The sequence below is a fragment of the Marmota marmota genome, unplaced genomic scaffold (genome assembly GCF_001458135.2).
Source record: "Marmota marmota marmota unplaced genomic scaffold, marMar, whole genome shotgun sequence".
Lineage (NCBI taxonomy): Eukaryota > Metazoa > Chordata > Mammalia > Rodentia > Sciuridae > Marmota > Marmota marmota.
Genome location: NW_025999969.1, coordinates 470,515 through 495,834, shown reverse-complemented (window position 1 = coordinate 495,834; position 25,320 = coordinate 470,515). Strand labels below are relative to the sequence as shown.

The 25,320-nt window shown below is 42.5% G+C and overlaps 1 protein-coding gene across 4 annotated transcripts in view; it reads left to right on the top strand.

Moving 5' to 3' along the window:
- Abcc5 (ATP binding cassette subfamily C member 5) overlaps window positions 1-25,320 on the top strand; it is a 78,132-nt gene that overhangs the window by 50,306 nt on the left and 2,506 nt on the right. For all 4 annotated transcript variants that reach the window (XM_015499914.2, XM_048803973.1, XM_048803975.1 and 1 more), the window contains exons 18-29: window positions 1,772-1,956; window positions 2,798-2,944; window positions 3,205-3,334; window positions 4,661-4,814; window positions 4,905-5,033; window positions 6,952-7,138; window positions 8,017-8,106; window positions 10,056-10,245; window positions 13,335-13,494; window positions 20,421-20,499; window positions 21,495-21,608; window positions 22,274-22,438. In XM_015499914.2, the coding sequence (XP_015355400.1) occupies window positions 1,772-1,956; window positions 2,798-2,944; window positions 3,205-3,334; window positions 4,661-4,814; window positions 4,905-5,033; window positions 6,952-7,138; window positions 8,017-8,106; window positions 10,056-10,245; window positions 13,335-13,494; window positions 20,421-20,499; window positions 21,495-21,608; window positions 22,274-22,438 (1,730 nt within the window). The remainder of the gene's footprint in view (window positions 1-1,771; window positions 1,957-2,797; window positions 2,945-3,204; window positions 3,335-4,660; window positions 4,815-4,904; window positions 5,034-6,951; window positions 7,139-8,016; window positions 8,107-10,055; window positions 10,246-13,334; window positions 13,495-20,420; window positions 20,500-21,494; window positions 21,609-22,273; window positions 22,439-25,320) is intronic.

The following is a 25,320-nucleotide window of genomic DNA, read 5'->3' as shown; positions in this document are numbered from 1 at the left end:
ACCAGAATATCACTAGGGAGCATTTGTTCTCATCTACCCAGCCACCAGCCTGGCTACTCACAACTCTCTAAGTCCCAAGCCGTGGGTGGCCTATTTGAGATGACTAAACATATGGCCTTTCTCTGTATTCTCATATCAGCAGCAATCATCTAGCCACACCTGGGAGATGTCCGTGAACCTTTTCTCTCCGTCAGTCACCACATTCTACTGATTTACCTCCTGACACTCTATCCTCTTGGCCTCCACCATGATTTGGACCCTTACTGTTTCCTTCCTAGAGTGTTACCGCTGCCTCCTTTTAAATCTGTGTTCCACATAGACAGCTGAGTCACCCAGTTGAAAGCAAGAGACCAAAGTTGGGTATGGTAGCACGCACCTATAGTCTCAGCACTCAGGAGGCTAAGCTGGAGGATCACTTGAGCCCAGGAATTCAACATCTGGGCAACATGGCAAGACTCCATCTCCAAGTAAATAAAATAAAATAAAATAAAATAAAAACAGACCAGTCAGCTTACTTGCCTGCATGAAGCCTTAGAGTAACTTCTCATTTTCAAAACAGTGTTGTTTTTTTTTCTTGGCACAGCACACAGAAAATGCTTGTTAAAAAAAAAAGAAAGAAAGAAAGAAAAGAGAATAAAGAAAGAAAAAGAAAATGCTTTCCTCTCTAGGGGACACTGGGAGGCATAGAAGAGGAGGCTCACCACTGAGGCAGCTGGTCTCATAGTGTGGCCATCCCGGGTCCACCTAGCCCAGGAGGAATTAGGAGTCAAATCTCCACATACCTACAACCCATTCTCTCAAGATGGCCTGTCCATAGGAAAAGGCTCAGATGCCTTTATTCCCTGGCCAGAGCCTATTTAACCAGCCTCATCTTCTCTCACACTCTTAGGTGACCTTTGTTCCAGCTGTGCTGACTTGCCCTCTCTGTGCCTATGCTCATGTTATTTTCTTTGCTGAATCTCTCCCCACCTGGTTGATTCTGCTTTACTTTTCAAGAAGCAATACAGATGACACAGAAAGTCTTCCTTGTGCTTGCCTGCTAACCACCCACACCCCTCCCGGGATTAGGTACCCTCCCTGGATGTGCCCAAGCTGCCCTGCATACAGCCCAGTGGTCGCATTGTACACATTTTTATCATGTGCTTATTTATCTGCCTGTTCTCCAGACTGTGATAAGATCCTCAGGCAGACCCTCAGTGATGGGGGCCTTGCTTCAAGCCTCTTCATTGGCCTGCTTTATAGTAGGTGATTAGTAAGTGTTAAACAGATGAATGAATCCTTCTGGTAAAGAGGAGATGATTCTAATGCAGAGTCCTGTGAAACTGGGCTGTGTTTGATCCTACTGCCCTCTAGGTGACTTAGTTATGGGGGAGTAGCTCGTGTTAAAAGGAAATACCTTGGACAACTAAATTGAGTAGAGTTTATTTGTGCAAAACAAAAATGATTCACCAGTCAGGTGGGTCCCAGAACCAGAGCAGGTTCTGAAAATTCCCGCCAACAATGTGGTCTGACAGTAAGAAGTTCAGCATAGTAAACAACTGTATTGGCTACAGCTCAACCAGTCAGTTGGTTACAGGTTAACTAATTATTTACAGCAAAAAGTTAATTGGCCACAGGTCCTCCTACAGCCCACCAAAGCTTAGTTATTGTTATTACTCTATGTTGGTTTGGTCTATTTGATCCAGTGCAGGTGTCTACTCCAAATCTGAGGCCTCTGAGAAAATGTAATTCACTCTCTTCCCAAGTTCATGTTTCTTTCTCACTTACCTAGGGCAGCTTGTGCAGCTGGAAGAGAAGGGGCAGGGTTCAGTGCCCTGGTCAGTGTATGGTGTCTACATCCAGGCTGCAGGGGGACCCTTGGCATTCCTGGTCATCATGGCCCTTTTCATGCTGAACGTGGGCAGCACTGCCTTCAGCACCTGGTGGCTGAGTTACTGGATCAAACAAGGAAGTGGGGTAAGGTTACTCATCAGCAGGAGATCCTGTGTCTAAGAATGTGACTATCTTTCCATAGCCCCTGGCTATTCTCAGGGAAACTTCTAGTTGTCATTTAAAAGAAGCAACAGAAACACAACATGGTACAGCATTAATATGTACAATTTTAGCCTGGCATGGTGGCACAGTCTATAATCCTAGCTACTCTGAGGCTGAGGCAAGAGATGCTAAGTTCCAGGTTAGCCTGGGAAACTTAGCAAAACTTTCTCACAAAACTCTCTAAAAGGTTAGGGAGGGCTGGGGTTGTGTCTCAGTGGTAGAGTGCTTGCCTAGCCTGTGAGGCACTGGGTTTGATTCTCAGCAACATTATCAATAAAGAAAGGTCCATCAATAACAAATAAAAATATTTTTTAAAAAAGGTTAGGGATATGGCTCAGTAGTAGAGCACTTGCCTCATGTGCAGGGCCCTGGGTTCAGTCCCCCACTATTATTTTTTTTTCCCCCACTATTATAAAAAAAAAAAGGGGGTGTGTGTGTGTATATATATACACACAATCTTTTTATTTTATATATCAATTTAAAATTTTTTAAAAAGCAGCAATTTTGATTTTCTAGGATGAAAAAGATGGGTTCCTAATGTAATCTCACAAGACATGAAAAAAACTGTTGAACAACCCGCAGAACACTGCCAGGCTGTCAGCTCTATCTTTAGAAAACAGAGGGAGTAGCAAAGCCTGCCTTGTGTTTGTGTGACCAAGTCCCAGGGTCATGCCCTCTACCCTCCCCTGAGCTGAGCATGACCTAAAGGGGGACACCTGGTAGGCTTTAGAGCCTTGCCTCATAGAGCCTTGCCTCCAAACAGAATACCACAGTAACTCGAGGGAACAGGAGCTCTGTGAGCGACAGCATGAAGGACAATCCCCACATGCAGTACTATGCCAGCATCTACGCCCTCTCCATGGCAGTCATGCTGATCCTGAAAGCCATTCGCGGAGTTGTCTTTGTCAAGGTATGCCATGGTGGGCAGCCTCTGCACCTCCTCTCCCTGGTGACTGTGTGGCCATGCTCCGGCGTGGAGTCTCTTGGGTTTGTTCTGAGTACAGCAGGATGACCCTAGCTGAAATGACCTGCATCCCAATGTCCTCAGCCTTTGCTCATTCATCACCTGTGCCACCTGACCATTTGCACTTCCATGCCTTTAGGAATGGATATCCTGCAAAATAGCACCCTGAGTCCCTAGGTCCTGATCATCCTGTGTCTACTCTTCAGGGCACACTGCGAGCTTCCTCCCGGCTCCATGATGAGCTTTTCCGAAGAATTCTTCGGAGCCCTATGAAGTTTTTTGACACTACCCCCACGGGGAGGATTCTCAATCGGTTTTCCAAAGACATGGATGAAGGTATGTTCTCACTGCTTCTTTCTTTTATGCTCTAGAGCACAAACCAGAGCTCACTGTGCCTGTAGCCTTCCCAGATGATCCCCCAGATGTGCATCTCTATCCTGAGATGCTGGTATTTTCACCAGGAACCCTTCATCTAAGTTCTCATTCTGCTTTATCTGACCTGAGAGCAGGTTCAGAGGATTGAGTTAGCAGACAGACTTTGGACAGTGACATCTGAGATTCCAGGGTTCATGTTTACTTTGGGGTAATCCATTGATTCCTAGACACCTCTATTTTCTGTAAGGTTTTCTAGGTGCTGCATGGTCTGTACCTGCAGTAGAACTTCATGCTACCCATAGAAGAGTAGTGGTGCCTTCTGACCTTCACTAAGAGCTTGCTGTGCGAGAAGCAGAGTGCTGAAGTGTTATGTACCTTATCCTAATCTGCATAGTAGCCAGTGAGGTGGGCATTGTTCCTGCCATTGAATACATGAGAAGGCTGATCTCCAGAAAAGTTAAAGTAGCTTGCCTAGGGCCATAGAGCTGCCAGGTGACCAAGCTGGGAAATAAGCCCAGATCGTTTTTTACCCCAAACCTAGTGTTTTTAACTGCTGCATCATGACGGTCTCCACAACAGAAGTTTGTCTCAGGTGTCTATAGGCCAGTATAAAACCATGGCCAGAGGTAATGAATCAGAACCATCCCTGATAACTGAACTGGTGCATAACATGTTTCCACTTGTGTTACACACAGACACAGACGTATGTGCACACATGCACAATTGAAAAGCAGGGGAAACAAATCAGTGCTATCAATATGTCTAGGATTTCCATGAAAATACTTCAACTAAAAAGAAAAGAAAAAAAAAAAAGGAGGGGTACGAATAGGGTGGGGAAACTGCCAAGAAGAATTGAAAAAAAATATTGATACCTATTAAAGGTTCTGTACAAATACTTCAACTTTTGTATATGTTTAAAAATTCCCATGATGAAAAATTTCTTAAATGTTAGCAGCAGTCCATTGATATTGGTAAGAATATAGATTATCTTTTTTTTTTTTTTTTCCAAAAAGCATATAGTACTTTGTAAAGGCAGGAAATGTTTCAAAGGACTAGGCAGGCCAGTGGAAAAAAAGCAGGGGTAGAAGATCACACCTAATTTTTCTAGTCTCAAGATAATTTAAAGCAACCAGGTTTCTAGCTTTTTCTTTGAAAGAGTTTTGAAAAGCAGCATCACAAACTTCAGATTTGGTCGAGCCTCATTTTTTCTTTTTTAAACGTTTAGCTCCATTTCTCTTATTTATGGGTCCCAAGAGTCTGACACTTGTTCCCTTGTGGTTTTCCCAGTCGACGTGCGTCTGCCATTCCAGGCTGAGATGTTCATCCAGAACGTTATCCTGGTGTTCTTCTGTGTCGGAATGATTGCAGGAGTTTTCCCGTGGTTTCTTGTGGCCGTGGGGCCCCTGGTTATCCTCTTTTCAGTTCTGCACATCGTCTCCAGGTAAATAGGAGGTGTTCGTGTCTGCCAGAGCAGGGAGGAGGCCAGAGTTGCTGGTCCACCCCTGTGACACCGAATCCATTCTCTTTTCAGGGTCCTGATCCGGGAGCTGAAGCGTCTGGACAATATCACACAGTCACCTTTCCTCTCCCACATCACATCCAGCATACAGGGCCTTGCCACCATCCATGCCTACAATAAAGGACAAGAGTTTCTACACAGGTTAGTGCTGATGGGGGCTTTGAAGGGGGAGCCAGGATCCAAGCATTTAACAAGAGTCTAAGGGACCCTTCAAGGCCACAGCTGGGGATTGTAAAATTTTTTACTAAAGGTATTAGTGATTTTAATGGAACAATCTCTGATTAAAATTGAATTACTTGGGTGAGACTCCTTTGAGCAAATGAGAAGACAAAAACAGATTTGGAGTCTCTAGGCTTTTGTTCCTAAAAAGCTGTATTTGGTAGTTTTGCTTTTTTTCTTTTTGAAATAGTAAAAGGGAGTCATTGATGTTACATTTGCATTTTATTTAGCCATCAAATATTGTTTATGAAATTTATGTGCATAAGTAGTCATTCTGGAGATCTATATTAAGAGATTGGAGCAAATTTAATTGTCCTTCAATAGAAGGCTGGTGAACTAAGCTATAGTGTGCCCATACAGTGGATTATTCCGTGGTCCTTGGAAAGAATGAGGCAGCTCTGTGGGTACTGAGATAATATTGAAAGAGAAGGATCCAGGTGTATGTATGGTGTGCTGCCTTTTGAGAATGTATTTGCAACTTTTGTGCAACATTTAGAATATCTCTGAAAGGATACACAAGAAACTATTGTTGCGTGCACTTAGGAAGTGGGTAGCTGGAGGATGGGTAGGAGAAAAATTGACTTATGGTAAACATTTTGTAAGCTTTAAACTCTCTATCTTGTATATATATCGCCTATTTGAAAAATCAAGTTTTTTAAAATTATAGTAGCAAGGTTAAAAATTTAATTTCAAAACATTAAATGCCTCAGAAAAATACTTCCTAACTTTTAAAAAAGTGGAATATACTGAATTTATATGTGTGTGTAGACATACACACAGTAAATTTAATTGAAAAAGTTCTGAGAGTTGGAAATGCAGCAAAATGTTAACTCTGTTTTTTAACTGGGTGATAACTGGAATTTACGTTTTTCTCTTTTTTATTGCATTTTCTAAATTTTATCTGGAGAATATGTGTTTTATTGTAAGGGAGAAAAGTGATTTTTTTTAAGACAAAGTACACGTGCCCAGCCAAACCCCCTGCTTGGGAGTTGCAGTAGTCCATGGTACCCTGAGCTCTCAGATGGGTCTGGTCTTTCCAGCCCTGCTGACTGGCGCAGCACTCCTCTGCGGGCAGAGTTATCTAAGTTCCTCTTGCTGTGGTTCGGCTCACTTCTACTTCTTAGCTCTGTGGCCTTGGAAAGCATGTGCCTTCTGCCCACTGGTAGTGTGTCAGCACACTCATGCAGCTTTCCCACGTTCACTCGGAGAGTCCCTGGCCTTAGACTGTTTCTCCTACTTTATAACCTCTCTTTGAGAAAATAACCTTAACCTAAGATGTCTTTCTAAAGCTTAGCACAACCCTCTTTATGCTCTCCTCTCCTATGCTTTTCCTGGGCCATTCAGGTAGATATTTCTCCCTAATATATTTAATGTGGCACTTTTATTTTTTATTTTTTTTGGTGGTACTGGGGAGAACCCAGGGTCTTGTACATGCTAGGCAAGCACTCTACCGACTGAGCTACATGTCTAGCCCCACTTTGTTGTTGTTGTTGTTGTTGTTTTGGAGGAAACTAACATTAGAAAATTCCATGTCCTCCTATGCAGAAGGCCTAGAATAACCTGGCCCCCTGAAGTTTCCATGTCATTCTCTCAGAAACAGGAAGTATGTAATTATTTACCCTGCATTCTGTGATTCACTCAAGCTTTGATTCCATCCATGATCAGGCTTGTATGGTACTTTTTTAAAAAATATTTTTTTAGTTGTATATGGATACAATATCTTCATTTATTTATTTTTATATGGTGCTGAGGATCGAACCCAGTGCCTCACGCATGCAAGGCAAGTGACTACCACTGAGCTCTAACCCCAGCCCTTGCATGGTACTTTATCTGCTCACAGGTATCAAGAGCTACTGGATGACAACCAGGCTCCTTTCTTCTTGTTCACATGTGCAATGAGGTGGCTGGCTGTGCGACTAGACCTCATCAGCATTGCCCTGATCACCACCACTGGGTTGATGATAGTTCTCATGCACGGGCAGATTCCCCCAGCCTATGCCGGTCTTGCCATCTCTTATGCTGTCCAGGTCAGTATCTGGGTTGGGGGCATCAGCTTTGCAACTTCCTATGTTGGCACTGAAGAGACATGATTGGGGTGGGGATGGGGCCACACCCTAAGCCATTGTTTTACCACTAGACCCTCAGAGCATCTCCTGGTCTGGCCTGACAATAATAATCTGGACTTGGCTGGGACGTGTCAGAATGGGAGAGAGGGATAGAATTTATGAATAAAAGGATTTAACTACTTGCGCCCAGGTGTTCATTTTATTACTCCTTGTACTCTTGTGTACATTTGACATTTTTCCATACTGTAAAGAAAAAGTAAATAAGTAGCCAAAGGAACTCCAGAAAAATGTGTCTTCATAGATACCCAAAGATGTCCGTCCAGACTCACTAGATGATTGGTTGGGGAAGAGAGCGTGCTATATCCACTGTGCTCAGAATCCCCAGTCTGTGATGCACAAGAGCTCTGTGTTCACTTTTTTCTCAGCCTTTTATCTTTTATCTTACTTCCCTGGGAGCTTTCTTACTAATGGCTCACAGGTTACAATTTCTGTTTGTTGTGACTACCACAAACAGTCTTAGATACAAGTCAGATACAGAAATCTTGTAGCTGCATGTGTGTTATCAGAAACATAAAGTTGACTAGAAGGCCTCAGGGTACAAGAACATAGTGCCAGCAGGACCCCAGTGCCACCTGCATTCACTGAGCAGCACAGTTGATGAGGGATAGTAGGCATGCTCTTAAATGTGAGAGAATAACAGGTCCCTGAACCAGCTGCTACCTGTGCTCAGGTAGTTCTTACAACTGAGTCACGGTCCTCTGGATAAAAGAAGTTCTCTCACATTACCAGGCACATATCTATAACAAATTCTCTGTTGGATTTTTGTTTTCCATTATCAGTTAACGGGACTGTTCCAGTTTACGGTCAGACTGGCATCCGAGACAGAAGCACGATTCACCTCAGTGGAAAGGATCAATCACTACATTAAGGTCAGACTGCTGCAGGCCTTTTGCTGTGGTCTGACCCCTCCCTTATTTCCACAGATGGTGTGCAAGCAGGAGATTTGTTTTCTCTGCTTCACCAGCATGCTTGGAATAGAGAATAAACTACCTTAAGAGCTTCTAAATGTATTGATAAATCATGTCCAGCAGAGAGCTTAGGTTCATTGGCTAATTCCCAAAATGTTCAGAATCTTCTTATTTCAGTTTAACCGACTGATGTAACATTTTCTTTGTACTGTTTGAAACCATGTATCATTGACATTTCTGGTCTAGTCCAGTCATTCTTGGCCAGGGATGGCCATCAGTATCCTCTGTTGAACTTTTGGCAAAGACTAATATGGGCCGCATCTGGAGATTCTGATGTCATGAGTCTGGAGTGGGACACAGGTTTCTGTGGTTTTAAAAGCTCTATAGATCATTCTAAACCACATTCACAGTTTAAGAAACAAGTAAATTTAGGCAACACTGAGAGTATCTAGTCTTTCCACCTTCCCCTAAGACCCCCTTCAATCTTGCCCTGAGGTGACATCTTGCTGATGCCCCAGTTGGAACTCTAAAAAGCAATTTTCTGTGGAAGGAAGCAGAGTCATGAGTAGTTAGGATTCTCAAATTTAACTCATTTCTCAAGAGTCACCTGTTTTATGAATTTCCCTGAGACTATACCAGTATTTGTGTTATTGTTGACAGGAAAGAATACACTCTGAATTCCAAATAATTAAACTTAAAAACATAGTTTCAAAAAACCACCCTTGCAGTTGAGATCTGAGGGTTTGTAAACTGCACTTCCTATGGGAGATGATGTGCCTCCTCACTGATTTGTTTTGACAGTGAATTTCACTTGTTATCAGGTATTTCTTAAATTTCCAAATGAATATTCTCATAAAGAGAGCCAGACAACTCTCTAATGTATCTGGCGACAGCTGTTCTTTATGTTTTGAGCTTGCTGCTTTGCCCTGTGTTGTGGTCCATAGAGGACACATGTAGGCACATGTGGATATGGAGGGCTGAGTTAATATTGCTGGTAGGGACAGTCTCATGCTGGAGAGGACAGGATGATGGTCAGTAGTGGTGCACACTGGACCCATTTCTGATGACTGCTTTCCCACTGCCAGTCCCTAACCTGAATACCTCTCCCAACAGTCTTTCCAACTTGGAGTTTTAGGCTTCCATTTCCACTGCCCCTGACCACTAGTCTTTGGCCCTGATTTCCTTATAAGGCTATGAGCCCCATATGAAATTGCCTGAAAGAGTTTTGCCAGGTCATTGTGAAGTGTAGCTGTTGGTGACCAAATTACCCAGCTACACTTAAAGCTGGCATGGATTCCCAAGGTCATCTAACCTAGTCCCCACAATTTGCAGATGAGAACTCAAGACCTGGAAAGGAAAAGTAGCATGTCTAAGTCACACAGCTGTTAGTGGCAAAATTAGATTTGGAATCTGTCTCCTGGATTCACCAAGAGGTGTCAAAATATCAGAATCTGATCAGATATTCAGAAAATGTTGGTTTCCTTACTTTGGGATTAACTTAGGCTAGTGGTGTTCAAATGGTAGGATTCTATTTCAAGTGGGATCGTTTCAAAGAATTCTGATAAAACTGTTGTTGAAGAGGGGTGAAAGACTTTGTGACCCCCCCAGTTAGGTTCTCCCTTAGCCCCCAAAGGCAGTATTGTGGAGAATTCCTTAAGAGAGAACGCAGTTTGAAAACCAAGGCCATCTCCCGGCTGCTGCATGGTGGCCATTAGCACAGTAGCCAGGTCCTCTCTGCCTAGTTCAGTGTTGGTGAGCATTTACTGTCAAGGCGTTCTTTTGTAGCAGGGGGTCAGGGTGGTGGCTGCCTGTGTATGGCTGCTGTTGTTGTTCTGTTTTTATGTCTCTGTGACAAAGCTGCTCTCCAAATATCTGCAATCAGTCTGAACTGGCTACTTCTGTCTCCCTAGACTCTCTCCTTGGAAGCCCCTGCCAGAATAAAAAACAAAGCTCCTCCCCCTGACTGGCCCCAGGAGGGAGAAGTGACCTTTGAAAATGCAGAGATGAGGTACCGAGAAAATCTTCCCCTAGTCCTAAAGAAAGTGTCCTTCACCATCAAACCCAAGGAGAAGATTGGCATCGTGGGGCGGACAGGATCAGGTAAGGATCAAAAAGTCCTCTCCAGAGAAACATTTAAACATTTAAAGAAACATTTAATCATTTAAAGAACCTAGTTTTCAGTCATCATTTAATAACTTATTGAATATCGCTTTGATCACTGAAAACCGGATCCCTGTTGGATAAGCGATTAATTTCTCAGGCCTCCAAATCCAGCTTTCTAGGTTGGTTCTTTCTTTTTTCTTCATTTTATTGTTTTATGACATTTTGGGCTTTCTCCAATTGTCAAAGTCTACCTTCTCAGAACAGAACGCTGTGAACATGTAGCAAAGTACAAAAGCACCTGAGACTCACATACCCAGAGATAATACTGGTGACATCTTGGTGAATATCTTGGTTTTTTCCCCTACTAACACATATGTTTACAAGAAAATGAGGTCATTTTATACCATTTTATGAACTTCTTTTAAAACTATCACTATTTTCCCATGCTCCTTAATGATCACTCTGTAACGTAATGCACAGTTCTTTTTTATGGTGTACTATAATGTATATTTAACTAATCCCCAATCAATAGGGAATTGAGCCTATTGTCAATTTTTCAGCTGTGAATAGCACTGTAGTGCACAACCCTATTTTTATGAAGTCAGAGCATGTGAAGAATTTTAAGGACTGTGTGATATATTACTTGTATAGCCTCATATTTGTTGGAAGCTTGAACAACTCTAAATAAAGAATCTGTGTTCCTTGAAGACAGAAATTATTTTCTTGATCTGACGTCAATTGTGAAGAAATAGAGAAGCGGGCTTCATTTTAAATGTTTGACTTCACTCTATTCTTAGAAACGTGTTAGTACCTACCCTGTAGATTTCTAGGGTCATTTCCTTCCTTAGTGACATTTTCAAGAATGAGTCTTATCTTCTTTTACTAATGTGTCTGTCCTTGTATAAGAGGTTTCTTTGGTTCAATTATCATTAGTTTCTGGGTTCCATGCTTTCTTGGCATCAAAATCATTTGAGCACTTTTTCTTGCCATGAGAAAATAAAAAAATAAAAAGAGACCTTTTGTCTTTTCTGGCCAATTTACTTTAAAGAGCCTTCTTAGGAAAGAAAAAGGCATTACCTACTTTCTGTTGGAGGGAATTATTTCATGTCAAAACAAGACACTGCCTCCAGGTGTTTCAGACTAAAAAGAGAATCCTCAGCCAAGGACATGTCTGTCCCAAAGCTCTTGTTTGTCCTCCCATAATGTCTCCTCTGCTGTATTGACCCCAGGGGTACATGGCTCTCCTCAAAACTGACTCATGTCCTTCCCTGTGATTTCCCTTTAATACAGTAAGATAAACAAAAAATACTCAATAGGACGTCACTGAAAAGTAGGCAATGACAAAGAATAAACAAGAAAAATAGTAGTAAATAGTCTTGAGTTACTGTTTCAACTCCAATCCTAACATGTCTTCTTCCAAGGCCCAGAGGTGTGGCTCTGCCATGGTCACAGTCAGGGACACCACTGTAGGGGTTTGTTTCCCCTCCAGTCCAGATAGTCCAAATCCAGCACCTTTTGTTTAAGGAGGACAACTTGGCCATTTGTATGAGCCCTGTTCCCTCCTTCTTACATCTTAAAGCACTACCTCAGCCTGAGTGAGGTCTCCCTCCCCTTCTCATATCCGGGAAAGGGGCCAATAACCAAGTCCCCTGGTTCTGAATAGAGTCATTCATTTCTAGGAAGGGAACTGTCATGCTGTGTGGACCAGGTTTCCCAGCTGGTTTCTGGTAGTGCCTGTGAGGATTGTTGCTTTAGGAAGCATTAGGATGCTTGTTGTTCCTATTAGGTCATTGACAGGATTCTGCTCAGGAGACAAATCCCAACTGTAGGGATGTGGCTGCAGACATGGGGGTAAGGTAGGTGCTTTGTACCCTTGGTGACCACTGCAGAAACAGAGTCCTAGTGAGTCATTGAGGTTCTCATGAGGGGTCTTAGGAGGCAGGAGAAGGTTGTGAGGGTCAGGAAATGGGCCAAGGAAAAGTAGAGCCTGGGTTGAAACACCCTAGCTCTAGATCTAAACTACAGTTGAATTACAGAAAGCTTTGTGGGATTTTTTGGGGTGGTTGTTTTTTTGTTTTGTTTTCATTTTTTGGCATCATTTGGAGAGACTTTTCCATGGTTATTTGACTTAGTAATTTCAGTTCTAAGAATGTAACCCAAGGAAATTGACACATGGGAAAGTTTGAGCACTGAGATCTGTGCCACAACATTATTATAAAAAGTTTACATAAACTAACTGTCCAGCCTCAGAGAATACTAGATTAATTCATCATTGTGAATATGTTGGAACCACTCAAATTTTATCTGGTAAAGGTTGGGTGAGGGCTTGTTACACAAGAGTCAGTGAATGAAACAGGGATAATATTGTATCTCTGGGATGATCTCAACTCCAAGGAAGAAACTTAAAGGAACTGTGTCAGTTGCGAGTTTATGGGAGGTGGACATTTTCTTCCTATATTGCATAGCTTTTCAAATGCAGATCAATTAAAAATTTCTGCCAGTCTTTAGAATACTGACCTCATTATTTCATCCACAGACCTGCTTCTCTGCCACAGTTCCCTGTTTCAGGAGAGTCATCCACAGCCACACCTTTGCTCAAGCCAAAGCCTCCTTGCCTGGTGCATTTACCCCAGAACTTCTTCCTCTCCCCACTGCTCTGGCAGTGAGAAGCCTTGTCTTAGTTTCTTTCTCAGCCACAGTAAGGGGATGGAGAGAGGCAGGACCTCTTGTCCTCTGGTTTGCCCCCAGACACTTGCTGTAGGACTGTGTTCCCCTCACTCTGCAGTCCACCCTTTGTGCCTGTTCCTGAGGGAGAACAGGCCTGTTTCCACTTGACTCTCATGAACCGGAACCCATCTTTCTCGTGCCTCAGGCTGCAGCTGTGGATTTAAATGACTGCTTTGTAGCTCGGGAGCATTAAATGCTTTCTTCTGTTCCCACTGTTATTTATTCATTATCTCAGTCAATCAGTCAAAAGAATGATTGACTAGGAAGAGAAAAAGATGATTTTGCCCTGGGGATAAACCAGTTTTGTCTTCCCAGAAGTTGCTAATAGAGCTACTTTTCTGCGTCTCTTTGATCACCAGGGAAGTCCTCTCTAGGGATGGCCCTTTTCCGTCTGGTGGAGTTATCTGGAGGCTGCATCAAGATTGATGGAGTGAGAATCAGTGATATTGGCCTTGCTGACCTCCGAAGCAAACTCTCCATCATTCCTCAAGAACCAGTGCTGTTCAGTGGCACTGTCAGGTGAGGACCTGGGCACCTGCATGCTTCCTGCCTCACTTAGAGGCTGGGTGGATATGTACACTGTGCCAGAGCTGGCACCTGGGACAAGATCCCGTGACCTCAGTCTAGTGCCTTCCCCTCCATGCTGTTCTTCCTTCCTTCCTTCCTTCCTTCCTTCCTTCCTTCCTTCCTTCCTTCCTTCCTTCCTTCCTTTCTTTCTTCATTTTTCTGTTACTAGAGATTGAACCCAGGAGCACTTAACCACTGAGCCATATCCCCAGCCCTTTTTATGTTTTGTTTTTGAGACAGGGTCTCACTACGTTGCTTCAGGCTTAAGTTGCTAAGGCTGGCTTTGAACTTACGATGCTCCTGCCTCAGACTCTTATGCTACCTGGATTATAGGCATGCACCACCATGCTCAGCATATGCTGTATACTTTCTGTTGCAGAGACAAGAGGCAACTCTGCTGCATGAACCACTTTAACTAAGTAGGGCAGAGAGGCCTTGCAATGGATGAGAGAGATTTGGGCCAGAGTTCTTCCCCATGAATAGATAAATTACCAATCCTAAACCTGTTTCCTCACTCCTAAAATAGGGATACTTTTGTTGTTGTAAATTGAATAAATTCATACAAACAATACAAGCCCAGAGCCTGGTCAATGACAGACAAGTCAATAAATGGTGGCTGCTACCATCAGTCTCAATACCATTGCCCTGCATCTGCCTCTCAGTCCAAAGTTACAACCCTAAGGATAGCTTTCAGGCATTATTACCCCTCAGATTTTTTTTCATTTTCTAGTGTCTCCTTGCTCTGGACCCTTTCCTTCCCTTTTATTTATTTATTTATTTATTTATTTATTTAATGCCAAAAATGGAACTCAGGGCCTCACACAGGCTAAACAGGCACTCCACAACTGAGCTGCACCTTCAACCCACTTCCCCCATCTTTGGTACTTACTCTGGAATGATGTTTCTTTCTGAAATCTACCAGAATGCCAAAGATAAAGTTCCTCTTCTTAAAATAGTAATTTTATTAAGTTTATTAAAATCGTAATCAAGAAGAAAGTCATCTTTCCTTTTTGTTATCCTAACCTTTATCCTTCAGTTTCTGTCTCCTATGTGTGTGTCTATAATTTGTGTCCATTTCAATTCAAACTGTCTCTTTTTGGAAATAAAAACAGTTTTGACGATATAGTTGCCCTAGATTGGACTTCTTTAAAATCATTCTGAAAGTAATTTTGCCATTCCTCTTTAATTTTTAGCAGCTTAAAAAAATTAGATATCAACTTAATTTTCAATAACAATAGTCAGTGTTCAGACTTGTCTTTAAAGCTAAGTGATTCCCTTCTTTAGAAATGGCATTTGAACTAATTTTTTTTTTAAGAAGGCTTGGTAGATACTTTGATTTGCTTAGACCACTGTACTAAAATACTGTAGGCTAGTACAATTTATTGTTCATAGTTCTAAGAACTCCAAGACTGCATCTGGTAAGGGCCCTCTTCCTGTCTTATTATATCCTCATGTGGCCTTTGCTTGGTGTATACATGCAGACAGAGCAGAGCAAGAAAGTTTTTGTGTTCCTTCCTCTTCTTAGAAGGGCACTAATCCTATCACAAGGACCCCATCTTCATGACCTCATCTAAACCTACTTACCTCCAGAAGACCCCATCTCCAAATACTGTCACCTTGTTAGATAAGTTGGGGGGTATACAAACATCCAGTTTATACCAGTCAATAAACTGAACTTATGCCCATTTTCATGTAGAGTCAACACTCTGGGAGTGTTTATTTTGGCATTTCTCTCATTGAACTTGGACAGTGTGTTCTGGATCCTTTGATGATAATGAGTCATTCCCTTTGGATATTGAGGTAACAAGGTCATTTAAGCAATGTCAGAAGAGAATTAGAAATCATTGAAAGGTCAGGTTTAAACTTAAGACATTAGAACGTGTTGCCGAGTCTTCTGTTCCCATAAATCTTTCTATTTTTGGATACCATAGGAACACTTTGGAGGGAAAAATGGCCTTTTATTATTTGGCCCTAGACAAAAGCACTGTATTTTTTTTTATTGTTGTTTTTTCATCATCATTTGCAAGAGAATTAAGAAAGCATGCAAAACTTCAGACTGAACTTGAAAATGTTGCTACCAAAAAGCCTTAATTTTCTTTTTTCTTTTCTTTCTTCCTTTTTTTTTTTTGGTGCTAGAGATTGAACCCAAGGGTGCTTAAACATACTTAGCCCTTTTTAAATTTTTTTTTTTTATTTTGAGATAGGTTCTTGCTTAGTTGCTTAGGGCCTCCCTAAGTTGCTGAGGCTGGCCTTGAACTTGAGATCCTCCTGCTTTAGCTTCCCAAGTCGCTGGCACAAACCTGTGCCACCACATCCAACTAAAAAACCTTAACTTTAATAGCACTTTGTTTGGATTTGTGAATTGGGGGCTTCGAGAGTTTATGATTTAAAATTGACCATGGTGTGTACAACTCTGTTCGTGGAATGTGTGGGGGCGTTGTGTGCAACTTTAGGGGAATTGGGACCATTTGGTATCATATCCAGAGAGATGTTTGCAGCCTTGTAGACAAACTGGGGAGGTGGTGTTATTGCACTCACAGTGCTATTTGGGCAGGCAGCTCTGCAAACTCAGAAAATTTTGTAAACTTAATTTCTGCTGCTCTAGTTTTGGCTGGTTCAGTCAGTAGATAACTAAAAAGGTCGAATTTGAGAGCATCTATTCTCCTCCTTTTATCTACCCCTCATGCCCCCCTGGTTTCTTATAGATTCCCAAAGAATTTTCAGTTTGTCACATTCGTTTGCTTTTCTTAGTAGGAAGCCTGAAATGAGCTTCCCAAGCAAGGGCAGACTAGATCAGCTATTTCCTCATCTGCCTCCTAGAGGCTTTGAATCTGGAAATCTCATTTCCACCACCATTAACCAATATTGAGGGCAGGTGCATCTTGAGATACCAGCAAGCAATTAAAGCTCGAAAGGAGCTCTTAGAGGGAAAGCAAAATGAAAAACAAGATCAAGCAAACTCAGAAAGTCCTGAGGTCTAAATTCCTGAATTGGTCTGCATATGTATATAATCAAAATCATAGACCAGATGATTTGCAGCCACACCCCTCCTTAGATTTAACCAGAATCTCAGTCCATCCCCCATATCTGCATCCCAGTCCTCCCTCATGCTGGGCTTGGGTTCTCAGGCCTACGTTTCTGCTGCTGTTCCCTTCCTTGCCTTTAGCCCTGATATTTGTCTCCACGAGAAGAGGCCCCAAGTCGGGGCCTTAAGTGCTTTTCTAGCCTCACCCTCCCATGGCCTGGGCAGTGCTCTGCTTTCCTCCCCCTTTCCCAGAGGTCCCTGTGCCCAGCTCTGGCCTCTGCACTTTCACCCTAGCTAGTGTGCTTTCTGTCCTTTGGGCTGTTTGCTGCCTGGCTGGGCTGGTGGTTATTGCTCTGAAGTGAGACTGATTGTCCCCAGCTGTCACTCTAGTCTGTCCTGAGTCTTGTTCCCTTATAGTGATGGTGGCCTCCTCCTCTGGACAGTTCTACTCAGCATCCATCCATTCATTAGCAAGGTAGCTATGTTCTCATTTTTCCTATCCAGGTGCCCTCTGACCCATTTGATCTGTTCATTAAATTTTCTTAATCTAAGAAATATCTGTAGGTTTCAGCTCACAATCACAGCAAAAACAACTGGAACCATAACTGGCTCATTCCATTTTGGCTCATCCTGGGTGAGCATCTGGTACAGGAGCATCTGGGGCTTGAAATGGCTTAGGAGTTGCTCCAGATTGGCTAAAGCACAGTCTTACAATCTCAGGGCTTTTAGTTGTCTCTGAATTCTTCTCTGGCTTTAAGGAAGTTCCTTTTCCTCTTTTTGATAGTCTTGTTGAATTTGGGAACCCCTCTCCCCACTCCAAAAAAACAAACAAACAAACAAACAAAAAACTTGTAGTCTCTATATCAGAAAGTAACAGTCCACTAGATAGTATCTAACATTTGTTGAAAAGTCATTCTATACTGGGCACTGCTGCTGTAACAGTAACACAGCAAGAGTGATAGTGGCAGCTAAGCTTAGTGAGGACTCGGGATGAATTAGTTGTGCTAATTCATCAAATACTCAAAACTCCATGAGATAGGTACTATTATTATTCCTGTTTTATAGAGAGAAGAAATGAAACCCAGAGAAGTTAAGTAATTTACCTAAAGACAGCTGAAAGTGGCAGAGCTAGAATTTGAACCTAGTCCAGCTGGCTGCCGTGTCTCACTGATGCCTCCTGAAGGATGTTTTGTGACACTGCTCATAATTACAACTTTGAGGGAGAGTCCATCCCGCTAAAAAACAGAGGCAAGCTTACCTCCCCAGGGGTCTTGACCTTCAGTGACCTTTTACCAGCATCTTCAAAGTCTCCTGGTCTACCTCCCCCACCTTGAGAAAAATTTCCACACAGCCTGCTGCTTTCTTTAGTCTTTGTCATTTACTCTGCGTTCACTTCTTTCATCACCTAATTTTACCCTTAACAACCAACAGCCAGGATCAGCCCATGTTTCTGAATAACTGTTTTGAGCTTTCCTGAAGAGGTATGTGAGTTCCGGCACCTCCTGCTGAGGACCAAGTCTTCTCAGGAGCCCCCACCCCAGATGGTAGGACAGGGTGTTTAGTACCAGGTCTTCCACTGGATCTTTTACGTGGTCTCACATCCTGGGAGGTGTTCTTGTTCTTCATTTAACAGTGGCCAGTAGGCAGCTTAGAAGATGCTTAAAATGTAGAAAACCAAAGATGGAAATGCACTTTTGGCAACATCAGGACCCCAGGAGTTCAGATTATTAAAAATAAGCACCCTCGTGTTTAGGGTTCTTTTTTTTTTCTCCTGTCCATCTGCCCATCTGAATACTTCTGATGCACTGTATGCATAACTTTGCTTTCCTTGCTGTCTGTGGGTCAGACCAGGACCATCTGGCTTCTCTAAATGAGGGGGTGTTTTTTCTATTCCTGATTAGCTCCCTGATGAGAATGGTCTGGTCTGCCTTAATGTGCATATAGACCACCCACTGGTGCACGTAAGTATTCCTTATGTGGAACCTATGGATTAGTCCTCCGAGGTTCCTTCAGCTGCTGCGATGGGCCCAGGGTTTGGGGGTCAAGCCTGTCAATGTGTCTGCCAAGCTTTCACCCATTGAAAATCTGGTAGGCAGGCTGCTTAGTGAGCAGGCAGCTGTCCTCCTGTGTGCTATTTGTCTGATAAGAAGTATTTGATGAATTTAGTAGGTATGCTTCCTTCCTAGAATTTTATAACAAAGTTCAGTCAGCCGTTTGTATCCACAGGTTCCCCATCCATGAATTCAACCAACCTCAGATTGAAAATGCCCCCCCACCATTGTATCTATACTGAATTGTATACTTTTTTCTTGTCATTATTCCTTGAACAATATAATATGAAACTATTTATATGACATTTACATTGCATTAGGTATTATAAGTAGTCTAGAGATGATTTAAAGTATACGGGAGGATGTGTGCAGGTTATATGGAAATTCTGTGCCATTTTACATAAGGTGCTTGAGCATCCATGGATTCTGGTGTCATTGAGGGTCCTGAAGCTGATCCCCTATGGATACCAAAGAACAACTGTACCACAAACTAGGTGGATTAAAACAACAGAAATGTATGGTCTCAGAGTTCTGGAGGCCAGAAATCTGAAATCAAGGTATTTCAGGCCTCCCTCTGACACTCATAGGGGAGTCTCCTTCTTTGCCTCTTCTGGCTTCTGGCAGTTGGCTTATAGATGCGTCCCTTTGGTCTCTGCCTCCACTGTCAACATGATGTTCAGAAATGTCCAGTCTTGTTCCTATGGTATCATTTTGATTTCTTTGAGGTAGAAACAATCAGTACATTAAACATCAGTAATCCCCAAACTAGTAGTCTGTACCAAAAAAATCCCTTCCTTCTGAGTCACCCTTCTCCCTCTCTCCTTTCCACTCTGCCCTCCATTTTCTTTTCCTGATTAGGCCGGCTGTCATTGGGCTGCCTGCTCAGTGATAGGGCTCTCAGCTGGGTGCATTGAGAAAGACAGCAGGGGTTGAGGTGTGGATGAGTGGCAGAGTGCTTGCCTAGCATGCATTAGGCCCTGGGTTAGATCCCCAGTGCTGCAAAAAGAAAAGGCATTTTTCTATATCCTTCTAAGCTTATATATATCAAGAGATGTATTTTTTAACCCACTGACACAGGAAAAAATCTGAAAGGATATCTGCCACAATACTAACAGTGTTTGTTTCGAGGGGTATCATTAGAGGTGTTTAAAACATGCTCATTTTTGTTCTGTGTTTTGCATATCTGTATTTTTAAAAAATTTTCTCGGCTCGGGAAGCTGAAGCAGGAGGATGGTAAATTCAAAGCCAGCCTCAGCAATTTAGCAAGGCCCTAAGCAACTCATCGAGACCCTATTTCTAAATAAAATATTTAAAAGGGCTGGGGATGTGGCTCAGTGGTTCAGTACCCCTGGATTTAATCCCTAGTACCAAAAAAAGAAAAAGAAAAAAGAAAGAAAAAAAACTTTCTATGACTAGTATTATTATTATTATTATTTTAATATTTTATTTTTTAGTTGGACACAATATCTTTATTTATTTATTTTTATGTGGTGCTGAGGATCGAACCCCGGGACTCACATGTGCTAGGCGAGCGCTCTACCACTGAGCCACAACCCCAGCCCCTGACTAGTATTATTTACTAGTAAAAAGTTAAAGTTGAATCAAGTGTTATAGAGAAGAAAGGGAGGCCCAGTCTGTTCTCAAGACTTCTTTGTGGCTGCTTGTGGAATGAGCCATCGTGACTTTCAGGGCTGGAATCCTCTGTTCTGTGTGTGCATGTTAAACTTTCACTACTGTCAGTACTTGGAGTTTGATTGCTTAAACTCTGGCCTCTGAAAATTTCTTACTTCATTTCTCTCTAGATCAAATTTGGACCCCTTCAACCAGTACACTGAAGACCAGATCTGGGATGCCCTAGAAAGGACACACATGAAAGAATGTGTAAGTGAAGAGCCCAACATGAGCTGTGCTGGAATTGTAAGGGGAGAAACCCAGGGGTGCTGCCCTCACTCCCCAGCCTGCTCTGGCTCCCCCTGCCAGCAGCCACCTTTCCCCCCAAAGCCAGGATGTTGTGAAAGAGTGCTTTGGAGCAGAGCTTCCCAGGCATTTCAGATATATCCTAAGGGTTGGTTCCTCCTAGCCTCATTTCCCACACCACCTATGGTCATATTGCCTCATACTATCCATTGACTGTAAAGATATTAATGACAACTCAGAATTTATTAATGCTTTTAAATTAATTTTCATTAATCATAACAGTGTAATACTTTTACAGCAACTATGTATGTGTAAAAGTCATATAATTTACTGAGTCTGCAGAAAACATGTAGTATGCATGTGAATCACAGATCTCTTAGGGGAACTCAGCAGGCCCCTGCCAGGAGCCACATCCTGAAGATGGGTACCACTGGCCTGGAGTTGGGCTGTAGTTTGCCCAAGTTGAGTCAGGCTCAGTATCCCCTACCTCGATTCAAATAGATAAGCCCTGCTTTCGTCTTTCTCACTGGGCTTTCTCCAGCAGTTTCATTTGAAGAATATGTTCCACGGCTTATAAAAAGAAAAGTTTGGCAGCCACAGGCCTGCAGCCTTGGCCTTCAGGAGTGGACTTTTGTTTACTCCATTTCCTTTTATATGATCATAATTTCAGAACCAAAAATGAGGGCCCACAATCTGACAAGATTTGTGGGACATATAAATATTGGAATTTCTGAGATATTTTGATGGTGTGGAACTAACAGAATCCTATATTCAAAACGTAGGCTGTCATAGAAAACGTAGATTCTAGAACACGTGATCATATGTCCCTTCTTTCAGATGAGCCAAGTTGTGCCTGGTGATTCTTTGAGAAGTTTCAGAATCATTACTTTTTGCCTCTGGAAGTTGAAAAGGTTGAATTTGGATTTTTACTCTTCCGATCTTTGCTTCCCCACCCCTAGATTGCTCAGCTACCTCTGAAACTTGAATCTGAAGTGATGGAGAACGGGGACAACTTCTCTGTGGGGGAGCGGCAGCTCTTGTGCATAGCACGGGCCCTGCTTCGTCACTGTAAGGTGAGAGCATAGTGAGGTGAGGCACTGGGCAGGTGGTGGGAACAAAGAGCAGCAAAGAAGAGCTGGAGTGGGGAGTGCAGCCTTGCTTACCGCCATGGGGTCCCAGGCTCCTATCTCCAAGCCCAGGAGCACTGTCCAAGAGCATGACTAGCGTTGCTTCTAAATTAGCCTTGACACAATTTAGTATATGGGTTTGGGGGGGGTGTCTTTTATTATGTTTTTGAACCTCCCTAAGCCTTCAAAATTCAAGGGCAGCTGTTATTTCTGGCCAGGGAATAGTTATAGCCCTGTAGACTATAGACAGAAGATTGAACGGCTTCAGGAGACTTCCAGATCATCAAATGGAAACCCTCTTCATTTTACAAATAGGAAAAAGGAGGTTCAGAAAAGTTAAGGTGTACATCAAAAGCCACACAGCAAGTAGGATCAAATATTTAATTAACAGCATTATGTGTGTGTCCTGTTTGTGGAAATCAAGGCAAATATGGGTTATTTCAGTTCTAAGCCCAAACATATTTTTATACATGTGTATCTACTTAGAAAAAAACAATGTATAGCATAGAATTTAAATAATGAAATACATTTTAGTGAAACTGAGATTAACCAGAATGGAATTAAGGAATTAAGCATTCTGGACCCCTCTTTCTTCTCTGCTTTGCTGGCAGATTCTGATTTTAGATGAAGCCACAGCTGCCATGGACACGGAGACAGACTTACTGATTCAAGAGACCATCCGAGAAGCATTCGCAGACTGCACCATGCTGACGATTGCCCATCGCCTGCATACAGTTCTAGGCTCCGATAGGATTATGGTGCTGGCCCAGGGACAGGTACTAAGCCCTTCAGGGACTTCAGCTTGGCATGTAGCTTTTTCTGGGAGGAAAGCTGCCCTCTGCTAGTGATGGGCTGATTGCCATCTTCATGTGGTCCTAGGCATTTAGATAAGCAGCCATAGCAACACTATTCTGGTTGCCCTTGGGAAGGAAATAATCAAGAGATGGAATCAGGTGACTCCTACTGCACTTTCATTTTGTTTTAATAGTTCTTTTGTTGCTTGTAAGCAATGTCACTTTGAGGTAGGGCAGAGAGCACATGTACTTAGTGATTCATTCACCTATATAAGAACCACCTAAGGCATATTTGACCAGCCACCTGCGTTTGCTTTTTGCAATAATATAGTGGTGCCAAACTTCCTACCCTGTTGCTCCAGACGTTCCCACAGTCTGGTTCTAGCTTAGCCTTCTTCGTTTCCCACCTTTCTTTGCAGGCATCATTGGCTGTAGACAATCTTCATCCTCTAAGCCTTGTCCCCTCTCTGTCCTCACTCTGAGAGCTCTACTACCTGCTTATAGCCTGCCTGTCCCTGAAGAAGGACAGGGCTCAAATGCAAAAGCTTTCATGAGACTCCCTAGTTGCCTCAGCCTTCTTAAACTTTATCTGTCCCTTTTTTGTAGTCCTTCTACTTCATCTGTAGTGATTCTGAGATGCTCTGTCTCCCTGGAGAGCTCCCTGTAAGCTCTCTGAAGGAGGGGTCCCACCTCCCCTTCTCTGGGTCCCCAGGAGCACTCTGTTCCACAGTTCTTCCCACAAGCAGTTGTCAACTAAATTCATGTTGGACAAATACCTCCTTTGTGTGCCCCAGGATAGAAATAAATTAATAATTTGGTAGAAATAGGCCATTCATAATGGCTTGTCTTCTGTTATTAATAATAATGGCACCACAACAGCCACTTTTATTAAAGGTTTATTGTGTGTCGTCACTGTGCTTAGAGCTTTACAAGTCATCTCACAATGTGACTCCATCATCACAGCAGCCAGAACCAGGCAGGAGTGCTAACTCTGCTTCACAGATGAGGGGGCGCAGGCTCAGGGGCCTCAGGAAGTGAACTCAGGCCCTGAAACCCAAGCCAGTGCTTTTAACCACCACACCTCACTACTGAGGGGGGTGGGGGGGCACACTGAGATAAGCATTCTGTAGGACCAATTCAGCCTTAGGGCTCAAAAACTAAGTTGAGAAAATGTAGGGATAGATGATTTTTTTCCTTTTCCTGAAATTATTTTAACATTAGTATTTTTTTGTGACTGTCCTTTACATGATCCTAAATGTTTAGATTCTTTTTAATATATTAGTTATGCAGCACTACTACTGTATTTGTAGGTATTAAATATATATATATATATGGAACACCCACACCAACTGGTTGCTGTGTCTCACTCTTGAGATTGCTTGCCCCATTCTCCCTTGAATATGTATCTATTTCCTAGATAAACCTCTTTGAAAAAAAGGATACTAATAAAAAATAAAATAAAACAAAGTAGAACACCTTCTAGGAATTTTTTGCAGGGGGAGGGTAATGAGGGATTGAATTTAGGGGCACTTAACCACTGAGCCACATCCCCAGCTCAGTTTGTATTTTATTTAAAGATAGGGTCTCACTGAGTTATTTATTAGAGCCTCAGTTTTGCTGAAACTGGCTTTGAACTCATGATCCTCCTACCTCATCCTCCAGAGCTGCGGGATTACAAGAGTGTGCCACCATACCTGGCTAGGAAATTCTTTTTTAAAGACACCAATCCAGGCCTGTTTGTTTCTAGGGATGACTCAATGTGTTTTGGAGTTGGAGAGTGATTGACTCTTTATGAGCACTCTGACCTTCTCTCCCCTTAATTTTTTTTCTTGTTAAATAATCCTTCTACTTCCTTCTACCCTAGTCAAGTCCCTGAGCCTGCATCCCCTCACCTGAAAAGCGAAGTTAACCTTTCTCTTTCTCAACTGTTGTGAGGGTTGATTACATGTTGAGAGATGGCACATAAAGCACTAAGCATAATGCTAACACATAATAAACTTTTTTTTATTGGTTGTTCAAAACATTACAAAGCTCTTGGCATATCATATTTCATACATTAGATTCAAGTGGGTTATGAACTCCCATTTTTACCCCAAATACAGATTGCAGAATTACATGGGTTACACATCCACATTTTTACATAATACCATATTAGTAACTGTTGTATTCTGCTACCTTTCCTATCCTCTACTATCCCCCCTCCCCTCCCCTCCATCTTCTCTCTCTACCCCATCTACCGTAATTCATTTCTCTCCTTGTTTTTTTTTCCCATTCCCCTCACAACCTCTTATATGTAATTTTGTATAACAATGAGGGTCTCCTTCCATTTCCATGCAATTTCCCTTTTCTCTCCCTTTCCCTCCCACCTCGTGTCTCTATAGTTGCTCTCATTATATCAAAGAAGACATTTGGCATTTGTTTTTTAGGGATTGGCTAGCTTCACTTAGCATAATCTGCTCTAGTGCTATCCATTTCCCTGCAAATTCCATGATTTTGTCATTTTTTAGTGCTGCGTAGTACTCCATTGTGTATAAATGCCACATATTTTTTTATCCATTCATCTATTGAAGGGCATCTGGGTTGGTTCCACAGTCTAGCTATTGTGAATTGTGCTGCTATGAACATCGATGTGGCAGTATCCCTGTAGTACCCTCTTTTAAGGTCTTCAGGGAATAGTCCGAGAAGGGCAATAGCTGGGTCAAATGGTGGTTCCATTCCCAGCTTTCCCAGGAATCTCCATACGGCTTTCCAAACTGGCCGCACCAATTTGCAGTCCCACCAGCAATGTACAAAAGTACCCTTTTCCCCACATCCTTGCCAGCACTTGTTGTTGTTTGACTTCATAATGGCTGCCAATCTTACTG